The following is a 20,347-nucleotide window of genomic DNA, read 5'->3' on the forward strand; positions in this document are numbered from 1 at the left end:
TGAAAACTATAATACAAGTAGTATACATAAGCAAATAATGTCTATATTAGCTGAACCCAAGACAAGAAATGAAAAATGAAAGTAATTACCAATCTAACATAAAAAAATTACTTATTAATTAATAAATTAATCATTTAATAATTATTAATAGTTACTATAGATTTAATTGGCAACAGTTTATAACCTCGTTTATAACGTAGAATGATTAAATTTGTTAACATTTTTATTCGATAAAATACTTACATGCAGAAAATACAATAAATATAATTTGTGTAAAAAATAAACAACTGCAATAAACGTGACTTTATAATACAACCATGTTACGGGTAGTATTTACAATTGGACTTGCAAAAGTATAGACTTTTTTTTTAATAAAATTTCTTTGTAAACCTTCCGTAGACAATCAACCAGATACAAAGAGATCCACATCGCTATGGACAGATTGAAAATAATTCGACTGCAATATAAGTGTAACATAGCAAATCCGAATGTCTTGAATTCCTGATATATTATTCTGTCAACCAAGAAGAACATGAAACATCTTAGGAAGTCTAAAATTTTTCCATATTTGCTGAAAAATATGAAAGCAAATTATTTGGAATCACGCAATCTATGTTCACAATTGTAAACTTCCTATATGAAAACTATAAAAGAATATTGGAGTTAAAGGTACTTAGTCATTTTGCTGACTCAAGTAACTTCAGCTAATTCAACTTTTTACACATTAATTTTTAGTAATTAAATAAAACAGTTTAATCAACTTTTATTTCAAAAGCTACTTTATCGCCAGTGCCGGAGAAATGATAAGTACAGGGTTAAAATTTAAATTTCCATACATATCACAATTATCTATTCTTCAAATAAATCATATAAACTGTGAATTGCAAATATAAAATGTTGAAGTAATAAAATTGAAGTCAAGATATCTATTAATTACGAAAACTTTGACTTTTTCAATTTTTCGAAGAAAAAATTAAAAAAAAAAAAACAGTGGAATTTACTGCTCTTTTCCTGCTCTACTTTATCGCCTACACTGGAAAAGTGAATAAGTACTGTGTTTAAATTTAAATTTCTATACCTATCTCCATCATCTCTTCTTCAAACTATAAATCATATTAACTTTGAACTTCAAATATAAAATGTTAAAGTCAAAATATCTATAAATTATTAAACATCGACACAAAACTATGACTTTTTTTTCAATTTTTTGAAGAAAAAACATTTAAAAAAAAAGACTTGAATTTATTTTCTTTTTCATGCGCAACGTCACCACCTGCGCCGGAGAAGTGGATAAGCAGTGAGTTGAAATTTAAATTTCAACACATATCACAATTACGAGGGTTGCTATTTATATTTCTGGCCTTGGCAACAGTAAATGTTGCTAGGCGACCGCAGACGATTTTAATCGAAAGTTTGGTATTTTTAAACATAAATTCAGCAGACGATTTACCATTATAGCTTCATTTGTGTTGTTGACAGTAAATTGAAAAGTTCTTCTCTTTCAAAAAATGGAATTGAATTGTGAACATTTTCGTGCCATTATTTTTCTTAACTTTCGACGTGGATTGTCAAGACAAGAGTGCTTCGATGAACTTAATTCTTTATTCAGCGATAAAGCGCCATCCTACAGCACTGTAAAAAATTGGTATAACGAATTTAATCGTGGTCGTGGTCCAAAATCCGTTGTTGTGCCAGAAAAGATCGATGCTGTGCGTGAACTGATAAATCAAGATCGTCATGTGACATACCGTGAGATAGAGGCGTCTTTGGACATTAGTATGACTAGCATCAATAAAATATTGCATGAACATTTGAGCGTATAAAAAATTTGTTCGCGTTGGATCCCGCATAACCTGACAAACGCTCAAAAAAAGGCTCGTGTCGATTGGTGCAAGGAAATGTTGGAAAAATACGTTCAAGGTACATCAAAGGCTGTGTATAACATCTACACAGGTGACGAATCATGGATCTATGCATATGAGCCGGAAACAAAACAGCAATCAACTGTATGGGTCTTCCAAGACGAGGCAAAACCAACAAAAGTTGTTCGAGGAAGAAGCACATCGAAACAAATGATTGCCTGTTTCTTCGGCATTAACGGTCATGTGGCAACAGTGGCGTTAGAGCAACGCAGGACGGTCAATTCTGAATGGTACACGACCATTTGTTTGCCAGAAGTCATCGGAGAAATTCGAAAAAAGCAGAAGAACAGGCGAATCATTCTTCATCATGACAATGCGAGCTCTCACACATCGACTCAAACAAAGGCATTTCTGACGGAGCGAAAGATCGAACTGATGGGTCATCCGCCGTACAGCCCTGATTTGGCACCCAATGACTTCTTCTTATTCCCACACATCAAAAATAAATTACGTGGACAACGATTTTCGACCCCCGAAGAAGCGGTTGATGCATTCAAAACGCATGTTTTGGAGTTACCTCAATCGGACTGGAAAAAGTGCTTTGAAAATTGGTTCAAACGCATGCAAAAGTGTATTGATCATCATGGAGAATATTTTGAAAAACAATAAAACCAATTTCGATCCTACATATTTGTTTTTTCATTATTTGGACAGAAATATAAATAGCAACCCTCGTATCTGTTCTTCAAACTATAAATCATATCAACCTTGAACTTCAAATATAAAATGTTAAAGTCAAAATATCTATGAATTACTAAACATCGACACAAAACTATGACTTTTTTTAAAATTTTTTTGAAGAAAAAACATTTAAAAAAAAAAAAAGACTTGAATTTATTTTCTTTTTCATGCGCAACTTCACCACCTGCGCCGGAGAAGTGGATAAGCAGTGAGTTGAAATTTAAATTTCGACACATATCACAATTATCTGTACTTCAAACTATAAATCATATCGACTATGAATAGCAAATATAAAATGTTAAAGTATCAGAACTTTAAACTAAGCATCCATTAATTAATAAACCTTTTCGCATACATATCAGGGAGACCGTAAGTACATATATTAGACCACATGTACCTCGGACCAATATAAACATTAGTGCCAACCAGTGGAGTAATTTTACATTCGATATATATGTTAGCGTAAAAGAGTAGAAAACAGTTACTCTGCAAATTTTTTAGTTATCTGCAAACTTCCTCGATAATCTGCACATTACCTACTAGGTACTTTCAAAAGTTAAAATAAGATATTTTGATCACCAATATGAGCGAAATTGGTCAAATAGTTCCTGAGAAATCGAATTTTGAAAAAGTCGCACTTAAAAAAAATCGATTTCTGAGGAACCATTCGACCCAATTTTACTCACATTTTGTATTTTACTAAGTAAAATTACATTCTTTAAAATGATGTAAAAATTTCATACTTTGTAATTCAAAAAATTTTCGACTAATATTAAATAAAATAATAAATATTTATTTAAAGTTATTTTTTGCATGGAATCTTTGGATAAACTAATTTTATAATTGTATGCAAAAAATTTTCAATGCACTTAAAAAGTTGAGATATGGTGAAATACGCAAAAATAAAATTAACATTAAGGGGTTTGAACTTTGGACCGCAGTCCTGACCAAACTTTTGGGACCATATTTCTCAGAGTGCGACAACCCCCTATATTTTGGGGGTCAAGAACCCAAATTCATCGGGCAAAAAATATACATGTCTTCAGAAAAAGTACGTTTATGCGTCTGATTTCGTAAAATAAAATACAGTTTTCACTATTTAATTGGTATATTTGAAGTCGCCATCTTGAACCTTTAAGATTGAGTCCTAGAACGTGAAGATCCAATTCTTCGATTAAAAGTTATTCCTTGTGGTCCGTTTTTCATTTTGCGCACTGCACACCCAGTTCAGCTAGCGCATACACATTTACTTGTAGCATTCGCTACATGTAAAACATTTTTTATTCTTAGTAAAGCTATAAATATTTTTAATATTCCAATAATAAAATATTTGGAGTTGCATATATGATTCATCCAATTTTTTTTAGCTTATTTAAACCACTTAAAAAAAATTTTTTTAATCGCATGAATATTCAAAGTTAAATTAATTAATAGCTTTAAAAGAAGATCTCAAAATTACTTTTATCAAAAGAGTAACTTCCTCTGATCCAAGGTACAATCCCTTGCACCAATTTCAGTTATACTTTAATCGAAAAAAATATTTCAAGAATTTATGATAAAATTTTCTCGCTGGAAAAAATTATTAATAGACATACATATAATGTGTTTCTCATAAAATTTCTTAGTTCTTTTACGCATTGCTTTCTGCATAAAAAATTATTCCGATTATAACATTCGTCATTAAACAAATCTGCAGAATATCAAGATGAAAGATAAATTGTCAAAGCTGTTTTTTTTTCAGAGAGACACAAAAATAAATGAATAGTAGATTAATATTCTAAAAAAATAAATGAATAATAGGTAGGCTAATAATAGTAGGCAAAAAGCATATTATTAGTTAATTTAACAAAGAATGTGTGGGAAATTTAATAGCTTGAAATTTTAAATTTTGTGTTAAAGTAGGTGTTATTTATAATATAATTATATAATAATTTATATAAATACAAATATCACAAAAGTATTAAAAATACCTAAATTTCTCCAAGAAACATTATTTTTAACTGCTACATTGTTCATAAATTAAAGCTTAAAAAAAATTCATTTTTATTATTTTTTTTAAACTTACCTATTATCAAGTATGAATCCCAAGGAAATGCAGGAATAACTTATAAAGGCTGCTATTATGTTAACAGTTGTCATGGAGAAAAACTGAAAGTAATATAAGCAAGAGCTTGATCATTTATCGAATTCAAAACTGAAAATTAAATGGTTTTATGCCCTTCTTTAAGATATCATGATTAAATCATTAAATTTTACTTCATTCCCTACTAAACTGCATATTAATAAAACCATGTTTTATTCTTAATTTTACCAATTGTCATTTCCAAAGCACTTGTTTAAAAACTACCGAGTTTTTTAGTGAAGACGGAAATGTGGTACATTTCATCAAAATCTGGTAAATTTGATGATACTTTTTCTCTCAATGCATATGAATAGAATATTCTCTTTAATCCTACTCCTAGTTTTGTTTAAAAAATATCCAGTAAGTCATTAGAAAATGTAATGCGAACCAAACAATTCTGATTATCAAAAATAAGAGTGATAAGGTAATAATACTTGTTTTATGTAAGTGTATAAGTATATTCTACATGCTCATTGCTTAACGTTATGTAAATTTTCATTTTGTTACAATTAACATATTGTACTTTGTTAGTCGAATGGTATTATAATTTAAAGATGATCGGACCACAATACTGACTCCCATTGCCACCAATTTGTCGATAGTCACGAAATTGTGAGTTTTATCCTCGATGACAGCGGGCTGTTGGAGGAATGCTTTACTTTTATATTTTAAATTCAATTTAGTGACATTTCAGTTGTATATTGTTTACTCAGTTTCGTTCATAGACATAAATAATACCTTTATTGGTGTATTAAAAGTGGAAAGAAATATGATGCAATATGAATAAATACATTCCTGCCGAACTTATAAGAAAAATATAGTTCTTTGATTGATTTTATTAACATCTATTTAAAAAAAAATAGAGCATTTGCTGTAAAATGCACGGAGTTTGTGCAAAGCGAATGTTTTGTCGGTATTGAAAACACTTAGGGGAATAACAATTACAATTTAATGCATATTATGGCTTTAGATTATTATTTTAGAAATTAAAATTATACAAGAAATAAAATCACTCATTAAAGCAAAATCTAAAGGAAGTTAGACACATGTAATTAATGGATGTGCTTACTGTCATATTCACTGCAAGAAATAAATAGGTGTTTACTAAAACTCCAAAATGAACCATTGAGTAATATTTCATCAGTTTTGGTAGTTGTGGATCATACTTTTCAAAGTGAGGAGTAGGCTAGAAACAAGCAAAAAGATTTTAGCATAAATGAAAAGTAACAAAATGTTATCAATAAACCAAAGCTCTTAAAATATGGATGTATTGAAACATGACAAGTTTTGAAAATTAAAAGCATGAAAAATATTTTTTTTAATAATTAAAAGCAGAAAGATTTCATTTTAGTCATACTATTCCATACTATAAGCTTTAAGAAATACCAAAAGGAATAAAAAAAAATAATGTTGTGTTCCCTCTTATAACTTACGTGTGGTACGGATTCCAAATTTCCTGTCCATGGCATGCCTGGAGACCATCCTGGTCCTTTAAATATAGTAGAGAGTTTATCACTCCATTTCTCCATTTCACAAAATCTTTTCCATATGTTTTGAAACTGTCTTGTCTGGAAGCGAAGAAAGTACCTTGAAAAAACAAACTTTAATCATGATCGAAACTAATGTTACCCCACCATTTATTTTCTGTTAAGTACGTCATTAAGGTATATGGAGGTATATCCCATACTTAAAGTATATGAAGGGCTAACCAACGAGCAAAAGAAATGAAATAGTATCATCTAAAAGTAAGAAAATATTAATTTGTGAATTTGGTTTTCATTTTTAAAATTCTGTGTTTCTTATACATAAAATTCAACGTTCCTTTGAAATTTAATAATTCTTTTATATTATAACAATTACAAATTCATATTATCATTTTGAACTTTCGGATACCTAATAATTTCATAGTAATTAGTTTGTAGTAACACCTTATGAAGCCAGTTATACTGAAAAGTACATACTTTAGCCGAAAGGACTAATCTGTCAATCTCATGACCAGCTGAACAGGGGTTGAATCACCAGCGAATTATTCGCGATCGCAACATTCGAATACGCCATTTGAGGAGACAACCACCATTGAGGTCTCCCTCCTTCTGCCTCCTTTTCTGCACAAGTGTATGGGAATGTATTACGATGTTTCCCCCTTCCATACTATTTTTCGTGTTTAGATTATCAATAATATGTTTTAAAATTTTCATGCTGTTCAAATTAAGCACCGTGTTTAATGTGAGTGAGCACAGTGTTGAGTTTCATATAGCTTCCCAGCTTAAAAAAGTTTAATCGATTTAAAAATCAAGACAGAAACTAACGTATTTCTTTCCCTATGACTATCCTCACGCTAATAGTGAAAACATGCTTAGTGTTGCCATAAGTAAAGAGCTGCACCAACTTCTTCTAATCTACACATTAGGAGTCATAAACTATTGGAATACGAAACTTACGCATTCACGCATCGATGGCAACACTACAGAGCTGTTTAACACAAAAAAAGTCTTGTATTTCTCATCAGGATAGATGACCTTACAAGGTATACGGATTTGAGTCATACGTTCCTCGGTTCACTTGACAAAGCAAGACCACAACCAAACTCCAATGTCCAATTGAACGTCATTTATACGGTTTTGAAGCAATTCTAGTTGTAAATGGCTATAAAAACCATATTATTTTGCATTCATGGTTTTTTCGTTATAATATAGCTAAACAATATAGCTTAATTTTAAATAGTTTAACTAAACATTAATTTTTACTGAATTTATTTTTAAAGTACTTTTCCAGAAACAATTCTAAAACACCAATATATTTTTCATCCAGGGAATTTTTAACTTATTTTATTTTGTTTGTTTCATTTTATTTTATTTTACTTTAATTAATTTATTCATTTTTTATTTTTTTATTTATTTTTCTTTTTTATTTATTTAACGTTAAATGAAAAATATTGAGTGCATAATTCTTAAAGTAAGCATAATAGCATTTAATACATAGTTCTTTAAGTAAGAAGGATGCTTTCCTTAAATAAGGAAAAAAATATTTTCATTCACAGAAATGAAAATATTTTTTTCCTTATTTAAGGAAAGCATTGAACACAGAAATGAAAATATTTCATACTTAAGCTTATCTTTCTCGATGAAAACACTACTGAAAAATTATACATTTAAATTACACACACAAATGTAATCAAATTCTACGTCTATTTCAAAATGTTTTAAAATTTAGTTTCAAATTATAAAATACTTGCAAGCAGCTGCATTAAAATAATTTGATGTTCAAAAAAGCAATTCATGTTTGTTTTATACTATTATTAGACTTATAATTAAAATTACAAAAGTTACAAAAAAAAACATTCCGAAAACTCACAAACTCTAAATTTTGCTTCTTTAAAAAACTAATTTTTGTTTCAACTCTAAGTTAAGACAAATTATTTAATGGTATTAAATTATATAGTTGACAAATTATTAAAAATGAGCAAAATTTAAATACATGAGAAATTATATTGTATATATTAAATAATGAGAAATTATAATAACATATTTACTTGAAATATTAATAATGAGGAATTTAAAATCAATATTTTACGCATGCATACCTGTACAATCAAAGGATTGAAAGATTTCATCTGAGTAGTACAACCATACAGAGGTTTCTCTATTGAATCTTCGGCTTCGAACGTGCCAAATATGCGATCCCATATAATAAGAGAGCCACCGAAGTTTTTGTCTATGTAACGTCGATTCCGACCTATAATAAAGACATTTCGTTTTAATTTACTGATTTGTACATAAAAACTTGCATAGTTTAGATTTTCAGGGTAAAATAATCATTTCAATTAGAGTAAAAAGCCAATCGATGCTTAAGGTATTAATTTTAAGTTTTGTTAGGATAAACTGCCGTACTACTTAATGATTATACAAAAGCTTTATCACTGAACAGTGTTTTCTTAGTCATTAACTGAGGAAAACAGATATGTCTTGCAGAAAGTTAAATAAGTTAAACTAGGTTTGAATTTATATTTCTTAATAAGAACAATTTCTTTCATAAAATAGAAAAAAAGCTCACCTGATACGAAAGCTTGAGCATGACGCTCAGATTAAAAAACAACAACTTCGTTCATTTCAAAAATTTAAGGTTATTAAATAACAGAAGAAGAAGAAAGAAGAAAATGAAAAAGTGCAAGAAATATTTTTTTCAAAATTTTATTTATTGGTGAAGAAATTACCACCTGAATGAGAATGATTAACTTTTTAATAATTTTAAAATGAAAATTTCCAAAATCTTTAAAAGCTTTTGCAAAACTCGAAATTATAAAATATGAAATTATACGAATGCTATAATCTTTTATCTCTTTTGATGTAATAGGATCCAACACATATAATTGCTTGTTTGGTGTATTTGTAAATAATTTAACATACATTTTACGCTATGAGATACAAAATTCAGAAAATTCTGGATAAAAAAACCAGGCTCCTATCAAGTTTAATTGAAATTTTCTAATTTCTGTACTCCCTTTTTTATTGGATGGTATTTTAGAAACAGTTTTTTAAATCCTTTATTTATAACTTTGCATTAGTGCCAAAGTTAATAGACAGACCACAAACTCTAAAAATATTCTCTAACTTTACCTCAATTTAAGTGATTTTAATAATTTTTCTTGATTTTTGTAACCACTGTCATAAATTGTATGCTGGTTTTCCAGTTATACATAAAATGTATTGAAAATATTATGATATAGAATATATTTTAGTATAAAATATACAATGTAATTACGTTTATCACAACATAAAATATATCGTTTGGATACAATAAAACAAAACATTTATATTTGTCATTGCAGTTAAAAATAAAAATAAAAATTTAAAAAATATTACAAGACCCATATTTTTTGGGAAAATATCGAACTTTTTCGTACTTTAAAACCTAAAATACAGATTCATTCATTTTCATGACATTCGGGATATTTTACTTGAATTCCCTGACATTTCTCTTATATTTCTAAATTCATAAAAATCCCTCGACTTTTCCACCTTGTTTAAACATTATTTAAGCTACTATTTTTGTACAATAAAATATGGTTGAAAAACATAAAAATAAAGATTACCATGATGCGCTCGGTGATGACTCGGTGTATTAAGAAAGAATTCTATAGGTGCTGGTAATTTGGCAACGACCTGAAAAAATAAATGAGATTAAAGAAATGAAAACTTCGATGCACCGTGGAATATCGCTCAGCTCTAAAGCTAAATTTATATGATATTATTATTATACACCAACTATAAATATTAAAATTTATACATGGTATTTTAATCTAAAAATTTTATTTCAAATGTGAACTTCGTGCAATGATATACACTCATTAAAAATACGTAATACGGCTTTTTTAAAATTAAAAATTTGTAATTACAGTTTGTAATAGGCTTTCAGAGTTCAAAAGTTTTTCAAAAGCTGTAAAAATTAGCAAAAGTTGTAAAAATTAATTTAAAAGCAAAAAAATATATATATGAGCTAGTACTTATAGTAGTTTTATAGCACTATTATAATAATAAACTTGAGCTACACAATTTAGAATGATAGAATAATATTATGCACTACAGTTTAATTCGTGCAGTACAAAATGTTACTTCCAAAAAAATTTTTTATCTTCCAAAATCATACAATAAGAAACAAAACATAGGAATCGTATACACTTTGTTTTAGAGCTTTCATTTCATGTGTTAAAATAATTCTTTTTCGGTTAATGTTCTTTGCGAATACATTATTTTTCAAAAATAAGTATGATAATAAAAATAATAAATGACTGACTTACTTCTGTATGAATCCAGAACTGATAAATGATAGTCAACTGATAGTGTACAAAATAAGTTGTTGGTGGAATTGCTAAAGCAAGAGGAAGATACGTGAACTGAAAAAAAATTAATTTAAAACTTTTTATGCATATATTTAAAAATTACTATATACTCACATTCACAATTTAATACATAAGGTCTTTAAAAAATTTTAATTTGGAAAAATAATTCCTAGATTTAAAAAAATGGCAATGTCTCTAAAACTATTTCTTCCTAATGGTTCAATTTTATCAAGTATTAGATTTTATTATATTCAAGTGTTAGTATTTAGTATTACATTTTCTTATTTAAAGCACTACTAATTTTTCTCCGCTCCGCTGCGGATGACGACAGACACTGTTATGAATGTTCCTCTGTTTGACATTGGTTTATATCTGTTGAGACTTAGCTCTTTGGGTTGTAACGTAATAACAAAATATCTCTACATTACATTTTATTTTGTTGCGCAAAATCTATAGCTTAAAATTTTGGAATAATGAACGTGTATAGAAAAAAGCAGGTAGGTACTTTATTTACGTCGCACTAGAGCTGCACAATGGGTTATTGTCGACTGTCTGGGAAACATCCCTGAGGATGATCCGAAGACATGCCATCGTAATTTTAATCCTCTGCTGAAGGGATGACTCCCCTGATGACCTGAGTGTGAAGTCGAGCACTTTACGGTAGAACAGTTTAATGAGGACCGACACCGTGAACCCTCGGCCCCTACGCATGCTGATCAAAGTGGTCACCCACCCGCTTACTGACCGCAGCCAGTGATGCTTGATTTCGGTGTTCTACTGGGAACCGTGTGTTAACAATCATTCCACTGAACGATCAGTACGGTATTATCCTACGATCAGTACGGGATTGTCCCTGTATCCAGTACTATGGTGGAATAAAAAATTTTAACATACGATGGTTAGTTTGAGACTTATTATAAGTTAAATCTGTAGTAAAACATATAATGAAGGTCTCTCAGCTTCTAACAGATGTTGCAGCAAAAAAATTTAAAATTTGACGTGCTGAAAGGGTTATTTTTTCATTTTTATTTATGAACTTAGCATGATTTTTATTCCAGAATTCCAATTTGCTTGAAAGTTATTGCAATTATTAAAGTTATTGCAACAGCTTTTTTTTCGCGAATTTTTCATAACTTTTTTTTATCAAATAAGAACAGTTACATCCATAGTAAAAGGGAAATTTATTTCTCTCTCACGAGACCTTCATTTCATGAGCGCACGCTTGCATTGATGTAGAAAGTGACCAAAATGTGGTATCCGGACTCCGGTGTTCTCCTCTGAGGCGGTAGAACAAAATTGCTCCTTTTGAGAAAGTGGGAAGACATAAATCATTTAATATTCCTGTTTAGGTAGCGATTTCCTGTTTGGTGTTTAAAACTAGTTCATTTTAAAAATTTCTTTCTAATTCTCTATAATTTTGCATTAAACTCCTCAAAAATGATTTCCAGTAGATTCTCATGTAAACCGATTTTAAAGACTCAATAGTGCAGTTTAAACATAATTCTTATTTTATTACTTCGTTAAGAATGTTATTATTCGTTTTTGTTGTTTCGAACACAATTTTTATGTCTTTATTCAAATGACGTATAGGTACTTTTATTTAAATAATATGATCTAAGAAATTTTAAGTTATATTAAAATTATCGAAAAATTGTATTACTTACCCAATGCGTGGGAATGAGTAGAATATGATTTTTCAAGGGTGATGAAAGCATCATATCTTCTGGTGAGTGATGGGTTTCGTGTATGGCCCACAGTATATTGACGTCTGTTGAAAACAATCATAAAATAATATTTCAATGCATTTAACATATACCATGTGCATTGTTTATAATATAATATTTTTTAAAAAAAATGAGAAAATTGTGTTCCTGTATATAAAGAAATTTTAAGTGCATCTCTATAAAAGCAAAAGTAGGTGTGTACTGATGTTCTTTAATAACTCAAAAATTAGAGCTCCGATTAAGATAGGGTTTTGTTCTACTATTTGCAAATTTTCATAGTATCGACTACCACAATGAAACAGAGACACAAGATGGAACTTCAATAGTTGCCTTGAGGATTTAGAGTTTGCCGATACCATAGTCAAGTGCTAAGGACCTTCAAGAAAAAACTGAAGACCAGTTAATAAGAAAATTTGTCTAAAACTAAATGAGTAAAAAACAAATGTGAGAAAATTAAATTGCTGAACAAAGGGCGAATTATTGATTAATTCAAAGAAAACTGAAAAGACAAATACGTTTATATACCTTGGAAAAATTGTTAGTTAGCATGGTTGGTACTGACGAAGACATCAAGTGCAGGATTAAAAATGTTCTAAACTTTCAAGATGTTTTTCAAGCTCTGTAAATCGCAATGTTTGAATATGTAAAAAATACAAATACTCAATGCTACTGTGAAGTCTGTTCTGCTGTACAACCGTGAAACTTGGAAACTAACAAGGCAGCAAGGAAACAAAATAGATGCCTTTGAAGCAAAAGGTTTAACTAAAATATTGAAAATGTGCTAGATAAACAAGAAAAGCAATGAGGATCTATACCATAAATCCTGTACCAAGCCATCAATAATTATAAGACGATGAAACTAGATTGGATATACTATATTTAGAAAATATGCCAAAGAAAACTAGAGAATCGCATTGACCTGGTCACCTTATGAAAAAAGGAAGTGAGAATAACATGGTAAAGTATGGTGACCAAGGAAAAAAACCCAATTTAATTGGACAAGTTGGAATGTTGCGGGAGAGATCACACTAGACAGGAGATGGTGAAGAGCAGAAATTCCAGCCTCATGCAACTTCCAGACGTAAAGAGCTTCGAGTCAAGATTTGTAAGCAATCGCCCCTCTCTAGCTTCAGATAGTGTGATCACAGCATCGAAAGTGCGAAATTTCATTGTTGTACTTGTACATGAAACCTTTCTTAATATCTTTTGAGTGGCTGGCTATTCCTTTTTTATCATTTTGCGATATTTTTCTTCCTTCTACGTTGAGCCATACTCATGCAATCTTGCAAAAACGCGTATTTCATTTAGTTCAGCGTGAGCTGCTTTGAAAACTGCATATTTACGAAATGTTTAAGCAAAAATAGAAGGCGAAATTTCCGGACAAAAAGTAATACCTAAAAAGCACACTAATGATACAGTTGAAATTCCAAGTAAAAATACGTGATCGAAACGAACACGAAGGCTGACACAAGTTATCAAAAATTAAAGAATATGTAATTTTAAACATAAATATGTTTATTCTTATTCCCTTAAAACGGAATTTCAATTTCGACGCGTTTAAACTTATTAAACTTATACCAAACCACTCTGTTGTCAAATACCAAAAATAATTACATTTTTTAACATTATTTTTCAAACACAAATTTCTAGATTTCAAACTTTGTACAATTACACTTGATCTTAAAATTTATACAAAGAAATTCCATGTTTTTTAAAAGAAATTAGAGGCAACAAAGACTAAATAAACTAAACTTAAATAAATTATTTGTTTGAGTACATCACATTTTAAGACTCAACTTCGGTGTCTAAATATTAAGAAAAGAAAAATTTCTAATAGCAGAAAATATTTGATTTTAAAGAAGTAAATCAAAGCTGGTTGATAATCAAAAATTCATTTTGATTACCAATAACAAAGAGGATTGTGTTGACTAATTTTATTTATTTTTACATAAACTCATTTACTTAGTGATGCTGTCTTTTAGTTCTCTTATTTTTACATATTTTTTTCTGCTTTAAAAGTTATTACTAACTGTTTTAGGACCGAGAATTCTTGTAACTTGGAGGAATTTATAATAATAAGCGTTCGTTTTGCTTTGACGGAAAAAACTCTATAAATAAAATCTATTGTCCGCTGAAGAAGGTTTTAATTGCTAACACAACGGTAATCGTTTAAAAAAAAGTAAATGTGCAATTTGATTTCAACAACGCTGTTGATTTGCTTCCATATCCTCGCACTCTCAGAAGTAAAACTCTCACTTTTGATGGTTCAACAACCTCAGAGTTGTATTTTGTTAATTTTAAGAATTATTTCGTCACGAAATCACGTGATTCATGACAAAACGCGAACTCTCAAATATATGACGAAAATGTTTCCTCAACTCGAAACCTTATTGTGGGATATGGGGGAGATTATTAACTAGATTGACGAAACTAGAATGAAGACTAGACTTTTTCTCTGGAAGAAATAGGAGACGAAATTTTTGTCAAAGCAGAAACTCAGAGCAATCAATATATGAAAGTGTGAACATATTAAGTAAAAACTAAAATCACTGCTAATTAGGCAACGTGAATTTATACTTATATATTGTCTGGATTATTGAGCAAGCGATTTTAAATTTTGAGATACTTAAAATTGTACTTATTTGAAAAAAGCGAACCAGCTGGCCACTATAGGCTGCAGTTATTTTTTAAATAGGATTTTAAGTTCAAAAAATTCAGATAAATCAGTTTTTCGGAGAACAAAAACATCCATTCATTCCAACTATAATAAATGTTTACCTGATACAACTGAGTATTTGTGGAAATTTACGATATAATATTAGTTTTGATTATAAATTATTTGCTAACTCTGATGTTGTTTGGTTTCAATATTTGCTGATTTTAGTTTCATGTCACGAAATATTATATATTAAATAAGGCGTTTCATTAAGGGCATCTTGAAAAAATTATATTAAAACCTTAAACGAGTTTTATTATAAAAAAGTCTTTTTACAAAATATAATTCCAAATTTTTTTTTTTAAAGTATTCCATTTGATTTACCTTTGTTTCATAAGTATAATTTTACTTAAATTAAATACAATCCTGACAAATAGTTTTAAAAAACTCGTTAGAAACTAAGAAAAAAATGTCAAGATTATTATATGTTAAATTAAATATTAATAAAAACTTTGATAAAATTAAGATAAGAACAACCTAATAAAGTTAAAGAATTATTATTATACCTACGGTGAGTTAATCGATGCATCCAATAGAAGCAAAACTCCGTGAAAAGATAGGTCAAAAGCCAAGTCCATGGGGAATTCCAAGGAAACTCTATCAATCTATAGTTCTTATAAATCCATGTATACACAAAAACTTCGACCCCTCTAAACGGAATTCTATAAAGAAAAATAAATGTTTAAAGCATTTGGCAACACCTTTCTTAGTAAATTACATTATTTTACAGAAATCTTACAAATTTTAATAATGAAAAACTATTTACATAATAATGAATAAAACTTAAAAATATGAAGGCTGAAAACTATTTTAATGATAAAAAACTATTATCTTTTCAACTTTCACACAGAATTAAAAACAAATACAAAATTAGGCAACATTAGGCAAAATACATAATTAGGCAAAGTTCTTTTGCTCATAAATCCTTAAGCAAAGTAAAAAATTTCTTTTTCCGAGGCAAAATAATAAAAAAACACAGGTCAAGTTAATTTAGTATTCTATGAAATACTTGCATGCTGTCCGTTAAGCGCTCTCGTAGGCCTACGAACTTCATTACTAAAGTTAGGGAAAAACAAGAATCAAGACAGGTCAATAATTACAGAAATTGCAGCTGTTTCATACTAAAATACCCCTCCTGAAAGTGACGAAAAATTCTATATTTATGCAAGGGGAGAAAATACCCTGGACGCATTTCATTCACAACTCAATTTTCAAACAAGCATGAAAACATTTCTACTTGTAAAGTATTCACAGAAAGTTCCTATGTGATTAACTTCAGCTTTGTGATGTGGAGCTTTCGCAGTATCCCAAAATTTTCTGCTACGGGATGCGACACTTTTTTTACTGTTATTTTGTCCCATTGTTTCGCGCAACCTTTTAATGGTTGCAAAAGTCTTATGAGATGTAGCACAAACATTAGTCCTTAGCGAAAATTGGATTAAAATCTAGTGAATAAGGTGGCAATTCTGGTTCGGTAAAAAAAAGTCGGGATAATTTCATTTACACCATTCTTGAACGCCTTTAGCAGCTTTGTGTGCATAAGTACCATATTAGATAACGCAACAACTTTCGTACACATGTTGGTGGTAGGATGTAATATTTGATTTTAAATTTTTCTTATTTATTTCTTATCATCTTTACTTTTTTTACTTTATGACGAAAATTCTAAAAATATATTATAAAGCCAATGCCGATAGCTACATAACATCTTGAAGAGAACTGGATTATAACTGGAATATTTTATGAGCAATTGATAGAGGACCTAACATAACATTTAATTTGATTTAATATGTCTCCCTCTTTTCATTAAAACATTTTTATAAGCTTATATACTTTTAGAAAACAGCACAATGACTTAAAATTGTGCTATACCGTGTTGAAGTTGTATGCGTAATTTTGATTCATATTGTAATTGCAGAAATTGACGCCTAACAAATAATTCCATTTTACATTTATTAGCAAAGTAAATATTGTTTAATGTATATATTTAGCTGATTTTCTCGAAGAAAAACAACTTTTTCAGTCTTCGTTATAGACGATCAAAATACTTAAATCTGGAGATAGTACACTTCAGTACTGAATTTCAGAAAAACTAAAATATTCTGCTTGTACTATTTTTAATTTATAGGTTGCATCTCTGAAAAAACTATTAAAATTGTTTTATTTGTTAAAATAAACTATTTTGATATTGAAGCAATCTTATTGAATAAACCAAAACCATACTTAGCTAAATCTGTGAGAAGTCCATGCAGAACATTTGACATAGTCTCGTTGACTCTTAAAAGTGGTTTCTTTTGCAAATATCGTATGACTTGTTCAAGAAGCACTGTGACGAAGAAAACGGGAGCAACCTTTAAAAAATGTGCAAAGTTTTAAAAAAACTCATATTACTTTAAAAGATTATTTTTACTGTATATTTTTTTAATTGTTTTCGAAGAAAATATTTAAAATATAATTTTTACACAGAATTATAAAATAAATTTATCAAAAGATAATTCCATAAAAAGCAATTTTTATTAAATTTTATTACTTTTTTGCAATTTCATTTAATAATAGTCGAAAAAAATACGAATTGTAAAATATAAAAATTTTTACATCATTTTTAAGAAGGTAATTTTAAGATGCAAAAAGAAAAAAAAAATTAACGAAATTTGTCAAATAGTGTGCAAATTTTTTTCAAATCACTTGAAAAGTTCTCGGGATATAGCGAAATACGCAAAAAGTAAAATAGGCATTAAGGGATCCGAACTTTGGACCGCTCTCTTGGATCAAACTATGGGCACCATATTTCCCAGATTGCGGCTACCCCCTATATTTTCTGAGTCAGAAAAAGGAATAAAAAAGGTATGTTTATTGCAGAGGTAGCCAAAGTGGTCCATATAGACCCTAGGGGTCTATTTAACAAAAGCGGGGGTCGATCTGAGTCAGAGGGTTGATCCGAATCGGAAGTGTCGAGGAAAAAACAGTTCCTAATAAGCAAATCATACATACCTAATTGAGTATGTAAAATTTGTGAATTTTTTTATAATTGACTTAATATCAGTTTCCTTATAGAACATAAAATTCATTTAAGGAAACCGTACGAAATCGACATACGCTAATGACACTTAATTAATTTCAGTAATATGTAATAATGATATTATGGTTATTGGTGCAATTTTGTTACGAATTCTAAAACAAGTTATCCGTAGTTTCGGCAAATAATTTTTCCACTGGTAGTAAATATAGTGCATTACTATTTTAATGAAGTAGAGTTCAAAGAAATTTCACTACTTATAAATATTTTAGACAATAAATTAAAGGTCAGATAGAGATATGGACATGCTCCCAATTCAAAATCGTATAAGAATTCTATTTGTTTTTGAAATTTCCATTTTAGTTTGCTGCCGCTGACCAATGCGATTCGCGCTTAAATATCTTAAGTACAAAATATACTAATAAAGGTATAAGTGCTAATAAAGGTAATATACAGATATATTTGGTGATTATTAAAAACTGTACCAATACTAAGTAGTTTTAACACCTATACTGTGGAAATAAATGCTTTACGGCCCCTCTAAAGGTATATGTATTGGAGAAAATTACTTGATAGTGGTATATTTCGATCATGCCGCGAGCATTAATATCATGCAAAGTGGTGCTAAATACAGTTAATCTCTATTCTGATGGAATGAAACAATAAAAATGAATTTTCCTTATTTTAATAACATGATGTCGTCAAAAAAGACGACAAATAATAATAAATAAAAAAAATTTAAATCATCTTAGCTTAATTAATGGAGGAAATTTAGTGTTAGAACCAGGTATGTGACATTTTTAGAGGGGCTGTAATAAGAGTTCGAATATTAAGAGGTATCCGTACTATTTTATTGCCCATTTATAAGAAAGCGGGAATTCTTTGCTTTATTCTATTTCACTGCGCTAATTTAAAATGAAAATTATGCAAGCATACTGAAAACTAACGTCAATTAGTTATGCTAAGATTAAAGTGAAAGCAAAAACAATTCTTATTAAACATACCTATACTGATATAACCACTATATGTTTTTTTTCCTTGATACATTAATTCCCCTAGAAATGTCACTTCCCAGGTTCTTCCACTAAGCTCTTCAATTGTGTAGGTATGAGTAGGTATTGTGTAGATTGAGTATGATTTTGTAGTGTGGCTCAATACTGATTTTTCACTTATTTTCTTTCTTTTTTTAATTCACCTCTTGCAAACAGAGGGTATTCAGCTACTATTTCCTTGCTACAGAGGGTATATTCAGCTATAAAATCCACAATACATACTGGTGCCATTTTTTCTTCCTCTTTTGATATATCGGTTAAGGCAAATTTATATTAAGTAAAGCAAATATTTTAAACCAAAAAGTATGCATGGATATTTTAAGAAGACTAGTTATAAATTAATTTTTCTTTATTTCGAACGAATATTAAATTGAAAATTAAAAAAATAGATAGGTCAAATGGAAAATAGAATAAGAAATAGAAAATTGGAAACCGAAGACAGATCAAATAGGGAGTTGAATAAGAAATAGAATAAGAAATAGAAAATAGAATGAGAAATAGAAAATAGAATGAGAAATTGAAAATTGAATAAGAAATAAAAAATAGAAAAAGAATTAACTAGAAACAAAAAGAAAATACAAAATGATAATAAGATAGAAACCGCATACCTCCTTATAATAATCTTTAACATCTTCAATTTTCTCGTAGTTGTGTTTGCGAGGATCCACTAGATAAAAGAGGTATCCCGCCCGCTCTAAAGATCCCGCCAAGAATTCCATCTCCTTTAACTACCGTTCAATTTGTAATGCAGTTTGTTTTAAATCTCATTGGAAGTGCCGCGAAATTAAGCCAAGTTGAAGCTAAAGATCCCTCGTTTCCTTAGGGAAATAATCTTCACTTCCTAACTTGACATCGCGCATGCGCTCTTCTTCCTTTCCCCAAATACTAATTACCCCTTTTTTGATGAATGATTCCTTTCACTCTCTTTAAATTAAACCTGTGCCTATTTTTTAATAGTTTCCTCGAGAACTGCTGAATTATTCACGTTTTATCTCGAATGTAATAAATTACATACTAGTGAAATGAAATGCTTTTTAGCGAAAACGGATTTGATCAATTTTTCGATCACTCGTGTAAAAATTGAAAGAAAAATTGTGTAATTATCTAATTATCTTAATGCATTCAAAGCTGTAGTTCTTTTCTTAAATTAAAATCACATCAGATGTCTTCGCGTTAAATTGAGAATCACCGTACATTTCATTTAAGTTAGCTATTTGTATTTTTTCCGTGAAAAATTTTTTTTTTCTAGTTTTCACAAAAAATTATTCTCTCTCT

At 29.2% G+C, this 20,347-nt stretch overlaps 1 protein-coding gene across 1 annotated transcript; it reads right to left on the reverse strand.

The window, feature by feature from the left end:
- Positions 1 to 205: 205 nt before the first annotated feature.
- On the reverse strand, positions 206 to 19,856 carry LOC107443245 (alkylglycerol monooxygenase-like). The gene is made up of 11 exons (XM_016057045.3): positions 19,681 to 19,856; positions 17,228 to 17,355; positions 15,515 to 15,666; positions 12,229 to 12,332; positions 10,523 to 10,618; positions 9,818 to 9,887; positions 8,309 to 8,460; positions 6,159 to 6,293; positions 5,795 to 5,911; positions 4,669 to 4,751; positions 206 to 571 (listed from the first exon to the last, which is right to left on the reverse strand). The coding sequence occupies exons 1-11, from the start codon at positions 19,789 to 19,791 to the stop codon at positions 334 to 336; spliced, it is 1,386 nt and encodes a 461-aa protein (XP_015912531.1). The 5' UTR covers positions 19,792 to 19,856; the 3' UTR covers positions 206 to 333.
- Between the last annotated feature and the right edge of the window lie 491 nt (positions 19,857 to 20,347).

The sequence above is a fragment of the Parasteatoda tepidariorum genome, chromosome 3 (assembly GCF_043381705.1).
Source record: "Parasteatoda tepidariorum isolate YZ-2023 chromosome 3, CAS_Ptep_4.0, whole genome shotgun sequence".
In the NCBI taxonomy this organism is placed as follows: domain Eukaryota; kingdom Metazoa; phylum Arthropoda; class Arachnida; order Araneae; family Theridiidae; genus Parasteatoda; species Parasteatoda tepidariorum.